Source organism: Anomaloglossus baeobatrachus, chromosome 1 (assembly GCF_048569485.1).
Source record: "Anomaloglossus baeobatrachus isolate aAnoBae1 chromosome 1, aAnoBae1.hap1, whole genome shotgun sequence".
NCBI classification, from domain to species: Eukaryota; Metazoa; Chordata; class Amphibia; order Anura; family Aromobatidae; genus Anomaloglossus; species Anomaloglossus baeobatrachus.
The window spans coordinates 964,552,617-964,574,002 of NC_134353.1; the positions used below are offsets into that span (position 1 = coordinate 964,552,617).

The window sequence follows — 21,386 nt, forward strand, 5'->3', positions numbered from 1 at the left end:
CACACAGTATGATGTCCTCACAGTACATTCCCCCCACACACAGTATGATGTCCTCACAGTACATTCCCCCACACACAGTATGATGTCCTCACAGTACATTCCCCCACACACAGTATAATGTCCTCACAGTACATTCCCCCACACACAGTATGATGTCCTCACAGTACATTCCCCCACACACAGTATGATGTCCTCACAGTACATTCCCCCCACACACAGTATGATGTCCTCACAGTACATTCCCCCACACACAGTATGATGTCCTCACAGTACATTCCCCCACACACAGTATGATGTCCTCACAGTACATTCCCCCCACACATAGTATGATGTCCTCACAGTACATTCCCAGATTGGTCCTGTCCTGTGGGATCCGTGATGGTTTGGAGTATGACTTATTGTGTCTCTGACTTTTCTCCCTGACTTGCACATGTCGGCTGTGATATTGGTGCATCTATGGAAGCGTCACTGGGGCATCATCATGGGAATATCAGACAAATAAATGGATGGGAGTGAGCATGGAAGAGGGTCTGCAGATTTATGACCCAGTGGCAAGAAGACAGGTCTCCAATCCCCTCCAAGATGGCGGCTTCCTGTGGCTGGACCCAATGAGACACTCTGCAGAAGACCAGTGGAGGATGAGCAGTTTTATTATTTGCTTGTGATATAAAGTAGAAATACAGAATGTCCCAGTCCCCAGAGTTCACCATATACAAGACATTGGGCGTCTATACACACGGCTACAAGCGGCAGCCGGAGGCAACAAGTGGAAAACAAAGGAGGACTCCAATACGTGTCAGGCTTAGGAGACCCCCGGTACCAAACTGTGGTCCCACCGGGCGTCCGGTAATGGATGTTACAGGGACAGGAGCAGAGGATTCACTAACACTAGAAGAAGAAATGGAAGATTCTCACTGCGGTAATGTGCCACATAAATGATGAGGATGATGATGTTTGGTGATGATCTGGAGGACACAGACAGAATAGGCACCTGTGCTAGGATAACATATAGGCCGCTGTGCAGGAGTAGTATATGGTCCCTGTGCAAGGACACTATATGGGCGCTTGTGCAAGGACACTATATGGTCCTTGTGTAAGGACACTATATGGTCCCTGTGCAAGGACACTATATGGTTCCTGTGTAAGGTCAGTATATGGGCCCCTGTGCGAGGACACTATATGGCCCCTGTGCAAGGACACTATATGGGCGCTTGTGCAAGGACACTATATGGTCCCTGTGTAAGGACACTATATGGCCCCTGTGCAAGGACACTATATGGTCCCTGTGCAAGGACACTATATGGTCCTTGTGTAAGAACACTATATGGTCCCTGTGCAAGGACACTATATGGTTCCTGTGTAAGGACAGTATATGGGCCCCTGTTCGAGGACACTATATGGCCCCTGTGCAAGGACACTATATGGGCGCTTGTGCAAGGACACTATATGGTCCCTGTGCGAGGACACTATATGGTTCCTGTGTAAGGAATGTATATGGTTCCTGTGTAAGGACAGTATATGGGTCCCTGTGCGAGGACACTATATGGTCCCTGTGTAAGAACATTATATGAGTGCAGAGATCTGTAAATATTGGTTTTATCATATAGTTGCTGGTCTCATTTCTACTTGAAATCAGGGTATTGCGCCCCGGGAACCAGCGCTCCACGGTGCAGCACGATGCCGCGATACCGTGAGAGGCTGCAGGGACCGCCGGGACCATCAGGGCTGGTCAGGAGGTTTACGTCAGGAAAAAAAAAATAAGTCACATAATTGGGGTCAGCAGCTGTGTAAAAATATGGTGACTTTTGGCATTTACATGTCAGTCCTGGTGAGGCGAGGGTGGGACGCTCCAGGGTCTCCACTTATCACATTTATCATCAGCGGAATGGTGGCACACTCCAGAACAATTCTGGCAATGGCCCTCGCTGCATATCAGAGAGTGAGCATCAGTGAGCGCTTCATTAATACAGGTCTGCGCTGTATCAGTCCTATTGACTCGCCCCGGAAGACCCTGAAAGGGAATCTGTCAGGTGACAATACTAATGTAATCTGTACATGGGGCTTAAGGAGACCTTTCAGGATCACTACGTTTTATTGCTCTACCTTATCCTGTTACCCTGTTGTACGCTCCATGGAATTCAATGTTTCTGCACACTAGTGCAGTGTATGTAAACACGATTTGCACATTCACTGCTCCCCCCACCCTCCTCCCAGTACATTCACTATCACTGCGGAGAGGTGGGAGGGAGCATGGGTGGGGGCCACAGTGCAGATTCAGTTCAGATTTGCTTTCACTGATGGTAGCACTGAGATGGAGAAGTGGGGAGCAGGGCATATGCAGTTTTTATTTACATATACTAGATTAGTCACACTGAATTCTATGGAGCGTACAACAGGATAACAGGATAAGGTAGAGCAATAAAACGTAGTGATTCTGAAAGGTCTCCCTAAGCCCTATGTACAGATAACATCATATGTACAATAAAATAACTAGATAAGGTAGAGCTATGGAAGTTACTGATCCTGAAAGACCTCCTTAAGCCCTATGTTCAGATAACATCCTATGTACAATAAAATAACAGGATAAGGTAGAGCAATAAAACATAGTGATCCTGAAAGGTCTCCTTAAGCCCTATGTACAGATAACATCCTATGTACAATAAAATAACTGGATAAGGTAGATCTATGGGAGTTACTGATCCTGAAAGGTCTCCTTAAGCCCTATGTACAGATAACATCCTATGTACAATAAAATAACAGGATAAGGTAGAGCTATGGAAGTTACTGATCCTGAAAGACCTCCTTAAGCCCTATGTACAGATAACATCCTATGTACAATAAAATAACAGGATAAGGTAGAGCTATGGAAGTTACTGATCCTGAAAGGCCTCCTTAAGCCCTATGTACAGATAACATCCTATGTACAATAAAATAACTGGATAAGGTAGAGCTACGTAAGTTACTGATCCTGAAAGGCCTCCTTAAGCCCTATGTACAGATAACATCCTATGTACAATAAAATAACTGGATAAGGTAGAGCTACGTAAGTTACTGATCCTGAAAGGCCTCCTTAAGCCCTATGTACAGATAACATCCTATGTACAATAAAATAACTGGATAAAGTAGAGCTATGGAAGTTACTGATCCTGAAAGACCTCCTTAAATCCTTTTTAAAGATTACATTAGTATTCAACTAGAAAATCCCCTGACAGATTCCCTTCAATGACTTCTACACCTCCATGAGCTGCGCCAGAGATGCATTTCTGGAGTACAAAAGCCGGCACATCTGATGAATTTGACGACGGGGGGAGTCCCAGCCCTGCTTCATCTTCGTTTTCTGGGGTAAAAGCTTTGATGAATCGTCTCTAAAGTCTTTGGGAAAGATGCAGACGTTTCGATCGTACAGGGCATGGTGACCCCTCTAGGAGCCCCTTATGCACCCACACTAGACCCATATCCCAATGTTTTTGGCCCGGGAATCCTGATGGACACATGATGGGCGCTGAGTCCTTGTATAACGGCTCCATTAGATCGAGTGCAGCGGCTGTGCAGAGGTTGCCCGGTGTTGGATTTTCTTGGGCTATCATGGGCATTGTACCCCAATACCATCTGTGTGTCCCCCCAGTCTATGATGGAAATCATGGTGGAGGACACATTAGGTACTGCAGGTGAAGAGCTGGTCGTCGTCTTACTTGGCCTTTGGACGATGTTTCCGAACCCACTGCTGCAGGAAACGGTTATTGGGGTCCATACATTTCAGCTGGTTTTCCACCAGCAGCCTGTAGGGGGAAGCACCAGAGGTGAGAAAATCAGGGGTGAAGTACATGAAGAACAGGGGGTATGGTGAGTGTGAACTTGGGATGCTCCAGACTGGATACATACTAGACTGGGCACCTACTGGACTGGGCACCTACTGAACTGGACACATACTGGACTGGACACACATTCAGGCCTGGAAACATACTGGGCTTTCGTGCATAATGGTCTGGGAGCATACTTAACTAGACACGTGCTGGGCTGAGCACATGCTGAGTACATAATATCCCCCCACACACACTGCCCATCTGTATAATATCCCTCAAGTATGCTGCCCCTTTGTATAATATCCCCCCCACAAGCTGCCTTTCTTTACATATAAATCCTCCCACACCACACTGCCCTTCTGTATATCGCCCTATACACGCTTCCCCTCTGTATACTATCCCCCCACACACACATACTGCTGCACACTGGGCTGCGGGATGACGCGCTGGTGCCCTGCTCTGCTCCACTGACTTTGCTTCTGCTACATGGCTAATTTGTATGCGATGCCCTAGAAGGGCTTCACATGTAAATTAGTCGTGTGTAGTGGCCGAAGCGACATGGCCGACCCCTCTGCTGCAGCTGTGACTGGGACACGGTGAAGAAGGGGGCCCGGCCCGGTGCTTAATAAAGCTGAGTAATTACCCTGGGCTCCCCTCTCCACCGGGTCCCATACACCAGTCATGGTTGTCATGCACTGATGGTGGCCCTGGGTTCCCCTAGCAATAATCTACATTCAGGACTGGAGGAGAGATTAGCGGCCGCTCCTCGCACTCACACGATGGCCTTCAGGCTGCAGATCCCGTCCTTCTTCTGGAACTGGACTTTGGTCACTTTCTGCAGCAGGTTCTTTGGGATGCGCTTGGCAAGTTGGGTGCAGCAAGAAGCAGAAGAAAAAGGCAAACCTGAGGAGGAGACAAGTGGGAAGTGGTCAGGTATGGTCAAGTATGTGGGGGAAGTCAGGTATGTGGGGAGCAGTCAGGTATGTATGGGTTGGTCAGGTAACTGGGGGACGGTCAGGTATGTGGGGAGCGGTCAGGTATGTGGGGAGTGGTCAGGTATGTGAGGAGCGGTCAGGTATGTGGGGAGCGGTCAGGTATGTGGGGAGCGGTCAGGTATGTATGGGGTAGTCAGGTAACTGGGGGGCGGTCAGGTATGTGGGGAGCGGTCAGGTATGTGGGGAGTGGTCAGGTATGTGGGGAGTGGTCAGGTATGTGGGGAGCGGTCAGGTATGTGGGGAGTGGTCAGGTATGTGGGGAGTGGTCAGGTATGTGGGGAGCGGTCAGGTATGTGGGGAGTGGTCAGGTATGTGGGGACGGTCAGGTATGTGGGGAGCGGTCAGGTATGTAACGGGTGGTCAGGTAACTGGGGGGCAATCAGGTATGTGAGGAGAGGTCAGGTATGTTGGGAGCGGTGAGGTATGTGGGGGGTGGTCAGGCATGGTGGGAGTGGTCAGGTATGTACGGAGCAGTCAGGTATGTGGGGGGTGTTCAGGTATATGGGGAGCGGTCAGGTATGTGGGGAGAAGTCAGGTATGTGGGGGGTGGTCAGGTATGTGGGGCGCAGTCAGGTATATGGGGAGCAGTCAGGTATGTGGAGAGTGGTCAGGTATATAGGGAGCGGTCAGGTATGTGGGGAGCGGTCAGGTATATGGGGAGCGGTCAGGTATATGGGGAGCGGTCAGGTATGTGGAGGGCGGTCAGGTATGTGGGCAGTGGTCAGGTATGTGGGGAGTGGTCAGGTATGTGGGGAGCAGTCAGGTATGTGGGGAACGATCAGGTATGTGGGGAACGATCAGGTATGTGGGGAGCGGTCAGGTATGTATGGGGTGGTCAGGTAACTGGGGGGCGGTCAGGTATGTGGGGAGCGGTCAGGTATGTGGGGAGTGGTCAGGTATGTGGGGAGCGGTCAGGTATGTGGGGAGTGGTCAGGTATGTGGGGACGGTCAGGTATGTGGGGAGCGGTCAGGTATGTAACGGGTGGTCAGGTAACTGGGGGGCAATCAGGTATGTGAGGAGAGGTCAGGTATGTGGGGAGCGGTCAGACATATGGGGAGTGGTCAAGTATGTAGGGAGCGGTCAGGTATGTGGGGGGTGGTCAGGCATGTGGGAGTGGTCAGGTATGTAGGGAGCGGTCAGGTATGTGGGGGGTGGTCAGGTATGTAGGGAGCGGTCAGGTATGTGGGGGGTGGTCAGGCATGTGGAAGTGGTCAGGTATGTAGGGAGCAGTCAGGTATGTGGGTAGCGGTCAGGTATATGGGGAGCGGTCAGGTATGTGGAGAGTGGTCAGGTATATAGGGAGCGGTCAGGTATGTGGGGAGCGGTCAGGTATATGGGGAGCGGTCAGGTATGTGGAGGGCGGTCAGGTATGTGGGCAGTGGTCAGGTATGTGGGCAGTGGTCAGGTATGTGGGGAGTGGTCAGGTATGTGGGGAGCGGTCAGGTATGTGGAGAGTGGTCAGGTATATAGGGAGCAGTCAGGTATGTGGGGAGCGGTCAGGTATATGGGGAGCGGTCAGGTATATGGGGAGCGGTCAGGTATGTGGAGGGCGGTCAGGTATGTGGGGAGTGGTCAGGTATGTGGGGAGCAGTCAGGTATGTGGGGAGCGATCAGGTATGTGGGGAGTGGTCAGGTATGTATGGGGTGGTCAGGTAACTGGGGGGCAATCAGGTATGTGAGGAGAGGTCAGGTATGTTGGGAGCGGTCAGGTATGTGGGGGGTGGTCAGGCATGGTGGGAGTGGTCAGGTATGTACGGAGCAGTCAGGTATGTGGGGGGTGTTCAGGTATATGGGGAGCGGTCAGGTATGTGGGGAGAAGTCAGGTATGTGGGGGGTGGTCAGGTATGTGGGGCGCAGTCAGGTATATGGGGAGCGGTCAGGTATGTGGAGAGTGGTCAGGTATATAGGGAGCGGTCAGGTATGTGGGGAGCAGTCAGGTATGTGGGGAACGATCAGGTATGTGGGGAACGATCAGGTATGTGGGGAGCGGTCAGGTATGTATGGGGTGGTCAGGTAACTGAGGGGCGGTCAGGTATGTGGGGAGCGGTCAGGTATGTGGGGAGTGGTCAGGTATGTGGGGAGCGGTCAGGTATGTGGGGAGTGGTCAGGTATGTGGGGACGGTCAGGTATGTGGGGAGCGGTCAGGTATGTAACGGGTGGTCAGGTAACTGGGGGGCAATCAGGTATGTGAGGAGAGGTCAGGTATGTGGGGAGCGGTCAGACATGTGGGGAGTGGTCAAGTATGTAGAGAGCGGTCAGGTATGTGGGGGGTGGTCAGGCATGTGGGAGTGGTCAGGTATGTAGGGAGCGGTCAGGTATGTGGGGGGTGGTCAGGCATGGGAAGTGGTCAGGTATGTAGGGAGCAGTCAGGTATGTGGGTAGCGGTCAGGTATATGGGGAGCGGTCAGGTATGTGGAGAGTGGTCAGGTATATAGGGAGCGGTCAGGTATGTGGGGAGCGGTCAGGTATATGGGGAGCGGTCAGGTATGTGGAGGGCGGTCAGGTATGTGGGCAGTGGTCAGGTATGTGGGCAGTGGTCAGGTATGTGGGGGGTGGTCAGGCATGTGGAAGTGGTCAGGTATGTAGGGAGCAGTCAGGTATGTGGGTAGCGGTCAGGTATGTGGGGAGCGGTCAGGTATGTGGAGAGTGGTCAGGTATATAGGGAGCGGTCAGGTATGTGGGGAGCGGTCAGGTATATGGGGAGCGGTCAGGTATATGGGGAGCGGTCAGGTATGTGGAGGGCGGTCAGGTATGTGGGCAGTGGTCAGGTATGTGGGGAGTGGTCAGGTATGTGGGGAGCAGTCAGGTATGTGGGGAGCGATCAGGTATGTGGGGAGCGGTCAGGTATGTATGGGGTGGTCAGGTAACTGGGGGGCGGTCAGGTATGTGGGGAGCGGTCAGGTATGTGGGGAGTGGTCAGGTATGTGGGGAGCGGTCAGGTATGTGGGGAGTGGTCAGGTATGTGGGGACGGTCAGGTATGTGGGGAGCGGTCAGGTATGTAACGGGTGGTCAGGTAACTGGGGGGCAATCAGGTATGTGAGTAGAGGTCAGGTATGTGGGGAGCGGTCAGGCATGTGGGGAGTGGTCAAGTATGTAGGGAGCGGTCAGGTATGTGGGGGGTGGTCAGGCATGTGGGAGTGGTCAGGTATGTGGGGGGTGGTCAGGCATGTGGGAGTGGTCAGGTATGTAGGGAGCTTCAGGTATGTGGGGGGTGTTCAGGTATATGGGTAGCGGTCAGGTATATGGGGAGCGGTCAGGTATATGGGCAGTGGTCAGGTATGTGGGCAGTGGTCAGGTATGTGGGGAGTGGTCAGGTATGTGGGGAGCGGTCAGGTATGTGGAGAGTGGTCAGGTATATAGGGAGCGGTCAGGTATGTGGGGAGCGGTCAGGTATATGGGGAGCGGTCAGGTATGTGGGGAGTGGTCAGGTATATGGGGAGCGGTCAGGTATGTGGGGAGTGGTCAGGTATATAGGGAGCGGTCAGGTATGTGGGAAGTGGTCAGTTATATGGGGAGCGGTCAGGTATGTGGAGGGCGGTCAGGTATGTGGGCAGTGGTCAGGTATGTGGGGAGTGGTCAGGTATGTGGGGAGCAGTCAGGTATGTGGGGAGCGATCAGGTATGTGGGGAGCGGTCAGGTATGTATGGGGTGGTCAGGTAACTGGGGGGCGGTCAGGTATGTGGGGAGCGGTCAGGTATGTGGGGAGTGGTCAGGTATGTGGGGAGCGGTCAGGTATGTGGGGAGTGGTCAGGTATGTGGGGAGTGGTCAGGTATGTGGGGACGGTCAGGTATGTGGGGAGCGGTCAGGTATGTAACGGGTGGTCAGGTAACTGGGGGGCAATCAGGTATGTGAGGAGAGGTCAGGTATGTGGGGAGCGGTCAGGCATGTGGGGGGTGGTCAGGCATGTGGGAGTGGTCAGGTATGTAGGGAGCGGTCAGGTATGTGGGGGGTGGTCAGGCATGTGGGAGTGGTCAGGTATGTAGGGAGCAGTCAGGTATGTGGGGGGTGTTCAGGTATATGGGGAGCGGTCAGGTATATGGAGAGCGGTCAGGTATGTGGAGAGTGGTCAGGTATATGGGGAGCGGTCAGGTATGTGGAGGGCGGTCAGGTATGTGGGCAGTGGTCAGGTATGTGGGGAGCAGTCAGGTATGTGGGGAGCGATCAGGTATGTGGGGAGCGGTCAGGTATATGGGGAGCGGTCAGGTATATAGGGAGCAGTCAGGTATGTGGGGAGCGGTCAGGTATATGGGGAGCGGTCAGGTATGTGGAGGGCGGTCAGGTATGTGGGCAGTGGTCAGGTATGTGGGGAGCAGTCAGGTATGTGGGGAGCGATCAGGTATGTGGGGAGCGGTCAGGTATATGGGGAGCGGTCAGGTATATGGGGAGCGGTCAGGTATATGGGGAGCGGTGAGGTATGTGGAGAGTGGTCAGGTATGTGGGGAACGGTGATGTATGTGGAGAGTGGTCAGGTATGTGGGCAGTGGTCAGGTATGTGGGGAGCGGTCAGATATGTGGGGAGCGGTCAGGTATGTGGAGAGTGGTCAGGTATGTGGGGAGTGGTCAGGTATATGGGGAGCGTTCAGATATGTGGGGAGCAGTCAGGTATGTGGGCAGCGGTCAGGTATATGGGGAGTGGTCAGCTATGTGTGGACCGGTCAGGTATGTGGGGAGTGGTCAGGTATATGGGGAGCGGTCAGGTATGTGTGGAGCGGTCAGGTATGTTGGGGGCGGTCAGGTATGTAGGGAGCGGTCAGGTATGTGGAGAGTGGTCAGGTATGTGGGCAGTGGTCAGGTATGTGGGGAGTGGTCAGGTATGTGGGGAGCGGTGAGGTATGTGGAGAGTGGTCAGGTATGTGGGCAGTGGTCAGGTATGTGGAGAGTGGTCAGGTATGTGGGCAGTGGTCAGGTATGTGGGGAGTGGTCAGGTATGTGGGGAGCGGTGAGGTATGTGGAGAGTGGTCAGGTATGTGGGGAGCGGTGAGGTATGTGGAGAGTGGTCAGGTATGTGGGCAGTGGTCAGGTATATGGGGAGCGGTCAGATATGTGGGGAGCGGTCAGGTATGTGGGCAGTGGTCAGGTATGTGGGGAGTGGTCAGGTATGTGGGGAGCGGTCAGGTATGTGGGGAGCCTTCAGATATGTGGGGAGCGGTCAGGTATATGAGGAGTGGTCAGGTATGTGTGGAGCGGTCAGGTATATGAGGAGTGGTCAGGTATGTGTGGAGCGGTCAGGTATGTGGGCAGTGAAGAAAAAACACAAAAAGCCAGCACCAAATGTGCACTTCAGCACCAAACATTCCAAACTGTACTTCTAAAAATTTTGAGATTTTTGGCAAAAAATTGCAATTTCTTGAGCTGCCTCGCCACGTCACGGCAAATCTCATTGAGGCAGTCCTACACGGTCAGGTATATGGGGAGCGGTCAGGTATGTGTGGAGCGGTCAGGTATGTGGGGGGCGGTCAGGTATGTGGGGAGCGGTCAGGTATATGGGGAGCGGTCAGGTATGTGTGGAGCGGTCAGGTATGTGGGGGGCGGTCAGGTATGTGGGGAGCGGTCAGGTATGTGGGGAGTGGTCAAGTATGTGGGGAGTGGTCAGGTATGTGGGGAGCGGTCAGGTATGTGGGGGGCGGTCAGGTATGTGGGGAGTGGTCAAGTATGTGGGGAGTGGTCAAGTATGTGGGGAGTGGTCAGGTATGTGGGCAGTGGTCAGGTATTTGGGGAGCGGTCAGGTATGTGGGGAGCGGTCAGGTATGTGGGGGGCGGTCAGGTATGTGGGGAGTGGTCAGATATGTGGGGAGCGGTCAGGTATGTGGAGGGTGGTCAGGTATGTGGGGAGTGGTCAGATATGTGGGGGGCGGTCAGGTATGTGGGCAGTGGTCAGGTATGTGGGGAGCGGTCAGGTATGTGGGGAGCGGTCAGGTATGTGGAGGGTGGTCAGGTATGTGGGGAGCGGTCAGGTATGTGGAGGGTGGTCAGGTATGTGGAGGGTGGTCAGGTATGTGGGGAGTGGTCAGATATGTGGGGGGCGGTCAGGTATGTAGAGGGTGGTCAGGTATGTGGGGAGCGGTCAGGTATGTGGGAGGCAGCAACATCACATCATGGCCGGGGCAACACAGACTGGACAGTGCTAAAGGGGTTGTAACCTGATAGTGAGCAGAGCTGTGACCTGAGACAGTGGGAGGAGCTGTGACCTGAGACAGTGGGAGGAGCTGTGACCTGAGACAGTGGGAGGAGCTGTGACCTGAGATAGTGGGAGGAGCTGTGACCTGAGACAGTGGGAGGAGCTGTGACCTGAGATAGTGGGAGGAGCTGTGACCTGAGACAGTGGGAGGAGCTGTGACCTGAGACAGCGAAAGGAGCTGTGGAACTGGGAGGAGCTGTTACCTGAGATAGTGGGAGGAGCTGTGACCTGAGATAGTGGGAGGAGCTGTGACCTGAGACAGCAGAAGGAGCTGTGGAACTGGGAGGAGCTGTTACCTGAGATAGTGGCAGGAGTGTGACCTGAGATAGTGGGAGGAGCTGTGACCTGAGATAGTGGGAGGAGCTGTGACCTGAGACAGTGGGAGGAGCTGTGACCTGAGAAAGTGGGAGGAGCTGTGGAACTGGGAGGAGCTGTGACCTTGTAAGAGGGTGACCTAGGGTTGTCTACTGTTCCTGAAGACATCAGTGGTGTAAATGTGTGAAGTGTATTTTTATTGTTAAAGGGAATCTGTCTGCAGGTCTTTGCTCCCCTAACAATTTAGAGCCAGAGACCCTGATTCCAGTGTTGTCACTTACTGAGCTGTTTACTGTCATATTGATAAAATCCCTGTTTTCTCTGCTGCAGATGTAGCAGTTATTTGAATGTAGAGTAGGGTTATACAGAGCTCATGAATATGCTGGACTACCTGCAGTAGTCCTCTAATGATAATCTCCTGCTAATTAAACAGTGGTTTTATAAAAGCTACACTAAGCAGCCCAGGAGGTGACACATCACTGGAAAAGGTCTCTTTTCCTTCATCATGCTGCTCTCAGATTAAGTGGCAAAAACCTGCTGACAGAGTCCCTTTAAGCTATTGAAAGTAAATATTCCTTTTGTGTTGCAGTACTGCCCAGGGTCACAAGATGTCACTGTTTCCTGTCCCCTCCTGTACAGCACACAGAGGGTTTGGGATTTCTACCGCCTCCTTCACATTTGTTTAAAAAACGCACGTGTTGCATGGTCTGTTTTCTCCATCTATGTGTGATCCGTGTGTGATCCGTGAGTGATCCGTGTGTGATCTGTATGTGATCTGTATGTGATCCGTGTGTGATCTGTGTGTAATCCGTATGTCATCCATGTGTGGTCCGTGTGTGATCCGTATGTCATCCGTGTGTGGTCCGTGTGTGATCCGTATGTGATCCGTGTGTGGTCCGTGTGTGATCTGTGTGTCATTTGTGTGTGATCCGTATGTGATCCGTGTGTCATCTGTGTGTGATCCGTGTGTCATCCGTGTGTCATCTGTGTGTCATCTGTGTGTGATCTGTGTGTGATCCGTGTGTGATCCGTGTGTGATCTGTGTGTGATCTGTGTGTCATCTGTGTGTGATCTGTGTGTGATCTGTGTGTCATCTGTGTGTCATCTGTGTTACATGTGTGACATCTTTGTGTCATCTGTATTTCATCTGTGTGTCATCCGTGTGTGTCATCCGTGTGTCATCCATGTAATATCTGTGTGACATCCGTGTAACATCCATGTGACATTCATGTGTCATCCATGTGACATCTGTGTGTCATCCGTGTGACATCCGCGTGTTACCTATGTGTCATCTTGTGCTGGCACAAGGACGGCACAAGGACGGCACATGGATCTCTCATCCATGTGCTGTACGTGTTTTTCACAGACCCATTGACTTGCATGGGTCTGTGTGTTCGTGTGATCCACAGTGAGACATGGCCATTTTTATCTGGCAGCACAGACACACAGGCCATGTGAAGACACGGAGGAGTGAAGATCTCCATTGCTTTTCATTAACATGCTTGTGTACGTGGCACTGGTACGTGTGATAATGAATGTCACATCTACCGAAATCATGGAGGTGTGAAGGAGGCCTAACAGAAATAACAGGGATAGAGCCGGCAATAGGAGGGCGGAGTAGAGGAGATGTGGGAAGATGTAGTCTAGATGGAGGGTGGGAAGAACTGATTGGAGCAGACAAGGCTGGTGAGGGGCTGGAGAGAACCAGGGAGCAAGAACCGCAGGAAAGGCTGGTGAGGGGCTGGAGAGAACCAGGGAGCAAGAACCGCAGGAAAAGCTGGTGAGGGGCTGGAGAGAACCAGGGAGCAAGAACCGCAGGAAAAGCTGGTGAGGGGCTGGAGAGAACCAGGGAGCAAGAACCGCAGGAAAGGCTGGTGAGGGGCTGGAGAGAACCAGGGAGCAAGAACCGCAGGAAAGGCTGGTGAGGGTCTGGAGAGAACCAGGGAGCAAGAACCGCAGGAAAAGCTGGTGAGGGGCTGGAGAGAACCAGGGAGCAAGAACCGCAGGAAAAGCTGGTGAGGGGCTGGAGAGAACCAGGGAGCAAGAACCGCAGGAAAGGCTGGTGAGGGGCTGGAGAGAACCAGGGAGCAAGAACCGCAGGAAAAGCTGGTGAGGGGCTGGAGAGAACCAGGGAGCAAGAACCGCAGGAAAGGCTGGTGAGGGGCTGGAGAGAACCAGGGAGCAAGAACCGCAGGAAAGGCTGGTGAGGGGCTGGAGAGAACCAGGGAGCAAGAACCGCAGGAAAGGCTGGTGAGGGGCTGGAGAGAAGCAGGGAGCAAGAACCGCAGGAAAGGCTGGTGAGGGGCTGGAGAGAACCAGGGAGCAAGAACCGCAGGAAAGGCTGGTGAGGGGCTGGAGAGAACCAGGGAGCAAGAACCGCAGGAAAGGCTGGTGAGGGGCTGGAGAGAACCAGGGAGCAAGAACCGCATGAAAGGCTGGTGAGGGGCTGGAGAGAAGCAGGGAGCAAGAACCGCAGGAAAGGCTGGTGAGGGGCTGGAGAGAACCAGGGAGCAAGAACCGCAGGAAAGGCTGGTGAGGGGCTGGAGAGAACCAGGGAGCAAGAACCGCAGGAAAGGCTGGTGAGGGGCTGGAGAGAACCAGGGAGCAAGAACCGCAGGAAAGGCTGGTGAGGGGCTGGAGAGAACCAGGGAGCAAGAACCGCAGGAAAGGCTGGTGAGGGGCTGGAGAGAACCAGGGAGCAAGAACCGCAGGAAAGGCTGGTGAGGGGCTGGAGAGAACCAGGGAGCAAGAACCGCAGGAAAGGCTGGTGAGGGGCTGGAGAGAACCAGGGAGCAAGAACCGCAGGAAAGGCTGGTGAGGGGCTGGAGAGAACCAGGGAGCAAGAACCGCAGGAAAGGCTGGTGAGGGGCTGGAGAGAACCAGGGAGCAAGAACCGCAGGAAAGGCTGGTAAGGGGCTGGAGAGAACCAGGGAGCAAGAACCGCAGGAAAAGCTGGTGAGGGGCTGGAGAGAACCAGGGAGCAAGAACCGCAGGAAAGGTGACAATACGGACCACACAAGAGAGTGCGCGCCACCTGTATCAGAGACGTCTTCTACATCATTCACCCCAGTGTTCTAAGAGAAAGAATCTGCCCAGCTGGAAACACGGGAAGAGGGCATTGGCTCAGGAGGCCGCCTTCATAAGGACTCACTGTCTGTGGTAGTGGGCGGCGAACCCAGCAAAACATATTGACCCATGGGTTCTGGTGCCATAGAAAGAAAGAGGACTGATCTAACCTTCCTGGGTGTGGAGCCATAGCATTACACAGTGACCCGTGTGGTCCCACATGAAGGAGGAGGAGGAGGAGGTGACCCTCATTTGTCCATCAGTGCGCTGAACACAGGTAGAAACCACTAAGAGTGGCCCGAGGTGTGAGATAGAAGATAAAGCTGTCCTATGTGATGTACCCACGTTGTCTGCCCAGTAGCGTGCGCCTTGTCTATAACAACTCGTCTGTAGCCGTATACTGAAGATAAAGGGGCTGACATAGTGAGAGGAGGCATGTCCTGACATAGTGGGAGGAGCCATGTCCTGACATAGTGGGAGGAGCCATGCCCTGACATAGTGGGAGGAGCCATGCCCTGACATAGTGGGAGGAGTCATGTCCTGACATAGTGAGAGGAGGCATGTCCTGACATAGTGAGAGGAGGCATGTCTTGACATAGTGGGAGGAGCCATGTCCTGACATAGTGGGAGGAGCCATGTCCTGACAGTGGGAGGAGCCATGACCTGACAGTGGGAGGAGCCATGTCCTGACATAGTGAGAGGAGGCATGTCCTGGCATAGTGGGAGGAGCCATGTCCTGACAGTGGGAGGAGCCATGCCCTGACATAGTGGGAGGAGCCATGTCCTGACATAGTGAAAGGAGACATGTCCTGACATAGTGGGAGGAGCCATGTCCTGACATAGTGAGAGGAGACATGTCCTGACATAGTGGGAGGAGCCATGCCCTGACATAGTGGGAGGAGCCATGCCCTGACATAGTGGGAGGAGCCATGTCCTGACATAGTGAGAGGAGACATGTCCTGACATAGTGGGAGGAGCCATGTCCTGACATAGTGGGAGGAGCCACGTCCTGACATAGTGGGAGGAGCCATGTCCTGACATAGTGAGAGGAGACATGTCCTGACATAGTGGGAGGAGCCATGTCCTGACATAGTGAGAGGAGACATGTCCTGACATAGTGGGAGGAGCCATGTCCTGACATAGTGGGAGGAGCCATGTCCTGACATAGTGAGAGGAGCCATGTCCTGACATAGTGGGAGGTGCCATGTCCTGACATAGTGAGAGGAGACATGTCCTGACATAGTGGGAAGAGCCATGTCCTGACATAGTGAGAGGAGACATGTCCTGACATAGTGGGAGGAGCCATGTCCTGACATAGTGGGAGGAGCCATGTCCTGACATAGTGAGAGGAGACATGTCCTGACATAGTGAGAGGAGACATGTCCTGACATAGTGGGAAGAGCCATGTCTGGCATAGTGGGAGGAGCCATGTCCTGACATAGTGGGAGGAGCCATGTCCTGACATAGTGGGAGGAGCCATGTCCTGACATAGTGGGAGGAGCCATGTTCTGGCATAGTGGGAGGAGCCATGTCCTGGCATAGTGAGAGGAGCCATGTCCTGACATAGTGAGAGGAACCATGTCCTAACATAGTGGGAGGAGGCCATGTCCTGTCATAGTGGGAAGAGCCATGTCCTGACATAGTGGGAGGAGCCATGTCCTGACATAGTGAGAGGAGCCATGTCCTGACATAGTGGGAAGAGCCATGTCCCTGACATAGTGAGAGGAGACATGTCTGACATAGTGGGAGGAGCCATGTCCTGACATAGTGGGAGTAGCCATGTCCTGTCATAGTGGGAGGAGCCATGTTCTGGCATAGTGGGAGGAGCCATGTCCTGGCATAGTGAGAGGAGCCATGTCCTGACATAGTGAGAGGAACATGTCCTAACATAGTGGGAGGAGCCATGTCCTGTCATAGTGGGAAGAGCCATGTCCTGACATAGTGGGAGGAGCCATGTCCTGACATAGTGAGAGGAGCCATGTCCCTGACATAGTGGGAAGAGCCATGTCCTGACATAGTGAGAGGAGCCATGTCTGACATAGTGGGAGGAGCCATGTCCTGACATAGTGGGAGTAGCCATGTCCTGTCATAGTGGGAGGAGCCATGTCCCTGACAGTGGGAGGAGCCATGTCCTGTCATAGTGGGAGGAGCCATGTCCTGACATAGTGGGAGGAGCCATGTCCTGACATAGTGGGAGGAGCCATGCCCTAACATAGTGGGAGGAGCTATGCCTTGACATAGTGAGAGGAGACATGTCCTGACATAGTGGGAGGAGCCATGTCCTGACACAGTGAGGAGCCATGTCCTGACATAGTGGAGGAGCCATGTCATGTCATAGTGGGAGGAGCCATGTCCTAACATAGTGGGAGGAGTCATTGCCTGTCATAGTGGGAGGAGCAATGTCCTGACATAGTGGGAGGAGCCATGTCCTGTCATAGTGGAGGAGCCATATCCTGACATAGTAGGAGGTGCTGTAACTTTCAACAGTGGGAATATCTGTGACAGTAAGAGTAGTCATGACCTAAGAGAGTAGAAGGAGCTTTAGTCAGTGGGAGGAGCTGTGATCTGAGACAATGGGAAGAGGTGTGACCTGGGACAGTGGGAGGAGTGGTGACCTGAGAGAGTGGGAGGAGCTGTGACCTGGGACAGTGGGAGGAGCGGTGACCTGAGACAGTGGAAGGAGCGGTGACCTGAGACAATGGGAAGAGGTGTGACCTGAGACAGTGGGAGGAGCGGTGACCTGGGACAGTGGAAGGAGCTGTGAAATGGGACAGTGGGAGGAGCTGTGACCTGAGATAGTGGGAGGAGCGGTGACCTGGGACAGTGGGAGGAGCTGTGACCTGAGACAGTGGGAGGAGCTGTGACCTGAGACAGTGGGAGGAGCTGTGACCTGGGACAGTGGGAGGAGCTGTGACCTGAGACAGTGGGAGGAGCTGTGACCTGAGACAGTGGGAGGAGCTGTGACCTGAGACAGTGGGAGGAGCGGTGACCTGGGACAGTGGGAGGAGCTGTGACCTGAGACAGTGGGAGGAGCTGTGACCTGGGACAGTGGGAGGAGCTGTGACCTGAGACAATGGGAAGAGGTGTGACCTGGGACAGTGGGAGGAGCTGTGACCTGGGACAGTGGGAGGAGCTGTGACCTGAGATAGTGAGAGGAGCTGTGATCTGAGACAATGGGAAGAGGTGTGACCTGGGACAGTGGAAGGAGCTGTGACCTGAGACAGTGGGATGAGCTGTGACCTGGGACAGTGGGGAGGAGCTGTGACCTGAGACAGTGGGAGGAGCTGTGACCTGAGACAGTGGGAGAGCTGTGACCTGAGACAGTGGGAGGAGCGGTGACCTGGACAGTGGGAGGAGCTGTGACCTGAGACAGTGGGAGGAGCTGTGACCTGGGACAGTGGGAGGAGCTGTGACCTGAGACAATGGGAAGAGGTGTGACCTGGGACAGTGGGAGGAGCTGTGACCTGGGACAGTGGGAGGAGCTGTGACCTGAGACAGTGGGAGGAGCTGTGACCTGAGACAGTGAGAGGAGCTGTGATCTGAGACAATGGGAAGAGGTCTGACCTGGGACAGTGGGAGGAGCTGTGACCTGAGACAATGGGAAGAGGTCTGACCTGGGACAGTGGGAGGAGCTATGGCCTGGTATGTTGGGAGGAGTTGGGAGAGCAGGAGGAGCTATGACCTGAGAAAGTAGGAGGAGCTGGGAGAGAGGGAGGAGCTGTGCCCTTGAACATTTAGCCTAAGACAGTGGCAGGAGTCGTGGTGTGATGCAAGGAGCTATCGTGGTCCGCAGTGTAATTCTCCTCATTATATATCACTTCTATCACCCCCGACCCCCCACAGTTATGACTGTATATAAATATTGAGGTTTCCTACGATGACTCTACTCTGTGTCCTCTGGGGTCCTGTGCTCTGGACTCTGCTGTCTCTTACCTTGCTGGGTGACTGTGATGGAGGCCAGGAGGAGCAGCAGGAGACGAGGTCCCTGGAGGCCATGGCTCTTGTGCTGGGCGCTGAGATTCTGGATAAAGGTGCGGATTCTCCTTCATTTATATCTCCACAGACCCACCCTATGTCCTCAGGCAGCCGACAGGTGGAGACTTCTATAAAGGATCTATGAGAGCGAGAACGGCGGGGGGGAAAGAGGGGGGGAGAGGGGGCCTCCCCTGATCGCAAATTCTAATCGTTTCCTATAAACACTTTTTATATTACTTTTGTCTAATCCTTTCCCCTGAAGCTGTGCTGTTGCTGCTGCTGCTGTTGTGGGGTTTTCCGCAGTTACAGTAAAACACTTCGTATTCATACGATTTTCAAAAGATGACTTTGCTGCAACTACACAAAAGAAATAGGAACATGGCCGCAATGTGTGAATGCCGCCTGTGTTCTTATACTTGTGTCTCTCTGTGTTTCCTCTCGTGGCTTCATCTGGGGCTCCGGGACATGGAGCCGTCCTGCAGTCAGTGTCACCATGCTTCAGAGGCTCTCAGGATCCCTCCTTAGGGCTACAGATGTAATGAGTGGTTCCTTGATCTACGCAAGGTGAATATCGATACTCGGATACGGTGCTTTGCCCTGATAATTCTGTAGTTTACGTCACTCCTATAAATCTAGGCCTCAGTTTTGCTTCCCCGCCTGTGTCCCAGCCTGTGGACAGGACCGCGTGCTCTGTACAGAGTATACAGCTCCAGACATAGTCCGTGAGTTACACAGCCGAGCTATGGAAGAAGGGATATAGGGTACTCGGTTCCGGGAGGTATACGTCTTGGGAATGTCACGGTGGTGGCCATTACCCGGTTCTGTGCTCTGGGCCCTTTTTGTAATGGGGATATTTATAGGGGAGAATATGATAATGTTCACATGTGACGCCACTTGCGGTGTTGCGGCTAAGTGTAGGGAGCCGCTGCTGCAGAATGTGTCTACTGGGGCTGATGGTATTGGCAGCTAAAATAGTGGTCCCTCCGCAAGTAGGGATTTGCCCCAGAGGGTGTATGGTGCAGTGGGCGTCGGAAGAAGGTAGTCCACACAGATGTTCAGTGCAACTGGTTTACTCAATGCTGGTAGATGTTGACTGGTTGCCCGAGGCCGGCTGGTTTTGCCTCCAGGTCCCCTTCGTCCCAGTGCCAGTTTGGCTCTCTCGTACCTTCTTCCCCTGCACCTGTCTCTGGTAAGTGGGTCCCCGTAATATGGAACAACTGGGGGTCCCCGTTCTGTGGTTTGTCCACTTCTGTCCGCCTGACAGTAGCGTGAACCCTGTGGGGTTGGAGTCTCTGGTCCTGTCTCCGGTTCTCCATTTGCTACTGAGTCTTCGGATTCTTTTGGGTCAGCAAGGTCCTTGATGGGCCCCTTTGCTGTGCAGGTGTTAACATGTCGGTTGAAGCTCTTTCCTCTCCTAGGGTCCTGTACCCCATCGGTGCGTAGTTCCGGGAGTACTCCACCGTACTCCACCAGCAACCACTTCTCCTGGGTACCAGGTCACAGTCAACCCAAGTCAGGATGTCGCTTTTCTTCCACCTTCACTCCTCACCTGTCTGACAATTTCTCTGACTACTCTCCACAGTCCGCCCCTCCCACCTGGTCAACTAGTGGACTGGAGTGGCTCCACCTCTAGGCAGCCATCCATTGGTCCCACCCCAGCGGGTACCATTGTATGGGGGGATATTGGGGAAAACTGTGATTACCTGGGTTTTTGTTGGTACCGGCACTGGGGTTCTGGGTCCCTAAGGGGGTAGGCCCTGCATCCTTGTGAGGATGCAGAACCTTGTAGCACCCTGATGGTCTCAAGGGCGCTACAGGAGCAAGAAACACAAGAAGCATCAAAACGGCGAGATATACTAAACGTGGCCAAACACATAGACAGTCTCCTACCCACAGATATTCCTCTCATGATCACGTCTGCACGTGGACAATCAGATCAGTCAGCAAGAGGAGAATAAACCACTACGAGGAGCCATCATCCAATATGGACGATTCTGTCATCCACTCCTCATCCCCCTACTCCTCTCTTCACCCTCCCCGACTCATACTCCTCTGCTCCTCACCCCCTTCTGCTCCTCATCCTCCTCCTCTCCGCATCCCCCTCTGCCTGTTCCCCTCTCCTTCTCATCTCCTCTCGTCATTCCTCTCCTTTCCTCATCTCCTCCTCTCCTTGATCCCCTATCCTCCTCATCCCTCTCCCTTCCTCATCCCCCTCTTCTCATTCCTCTCATCACCCTCCTTTTCTTATCTCCTCCTCTCCTCATTCCCCTATTCTCTTCATCCATTCCTCACCCCCTCTCCTCTCCTCTCCTCATCCACTTCTCCACCCCTCCTTCTCCTCACCCCTCTCCTCCTCATCCATCTCCTTTAATCATCCCCTCTCTTATCCTCATTTCTCTCATTTTTCTCCTCTACTCATCCCCCTCCTCTTCTCATCTCCTCTCCTCATCCCACTCTTCTCTTCATTCCACTGTTCTTCTCATCTTATCATTCCCTCTCTTATCTTCTCTTCCTCCTCTTCCCCTCATTCCTCTCTACTCCTCATCCCCCTGCTCTCCTCATCCCCTCCTCTCCCCTTCCCCCTCTCCTCCTCATCCCCGCCTCTCCTCTTCCCCTCCTCTCCCCATCCCCTCCTCTCTTCATCCCCCTCCTTTTCTTATCCCCCTCCTTTTCTCATCCCCCTCGTCTCCACATTCCCTTCCCCCCCTCATCCTCTCCTCTCCCGGTGCCCCTCTCTTCCTCATCCCCTCTCCTCACCCCCCTCTTCTCCTCGTCCCCCTCTTCTCTGTGTTCCCTTCTTTTTCTCATCCCCACTTCTCCTCATCCTCCTCCACTCCTTGTCCCCCTCTTCTCCTCATTCTCCTCCACTTCTTTTCCCCCTCTTCTCCTCATCCCCCACCTCTCTTCCTCCCCCTCCTCTCATCATCCAACTCTTCTCTCTATCCCCTTCTTCTCCTCATGCCCCTCTTCTCATCACCCCCTTCCTCTCTAGTCCCCCTCTCCTCCTCATCCACTCTTCTCCTTATCACTCTCATTTCCACATCCCCCTCT

At 53.6% G+C, this 21,386-nt stretch overlaps 1 protein-coding gene across 1 annotated transcript; it reads right to left on the reverse strand.

The window, feature by feature from the left end:
• Positions 1 to 632: 632 nt before the first annotated feature.
• CCL27 (C-C motif chemokine ligand 27) lies at positions 633 to 20,476 on the reverse strand. Its single transcript, XM_075332172.1, has 4 exons — positions 20,399 to 20,476; positions 18,294 to 18,381; positions 4,580 to 4,706; positions 633 to 3,779 (listed from the first exon to the last, which is right to left on the reverse strand). Exons 1-4 carry the CDS (start codon positions 20,474 to 20,476, stop codon positions 3,689 to 3,691), a joined length of 384 nt encoding a protein of 127 aa, XP_075188287.1. The 3' UTR covers positions 633 to 3,688.
• Between the last annotated feature and the right edge of the window lie 910 nt (positions 20,477 to 21,386).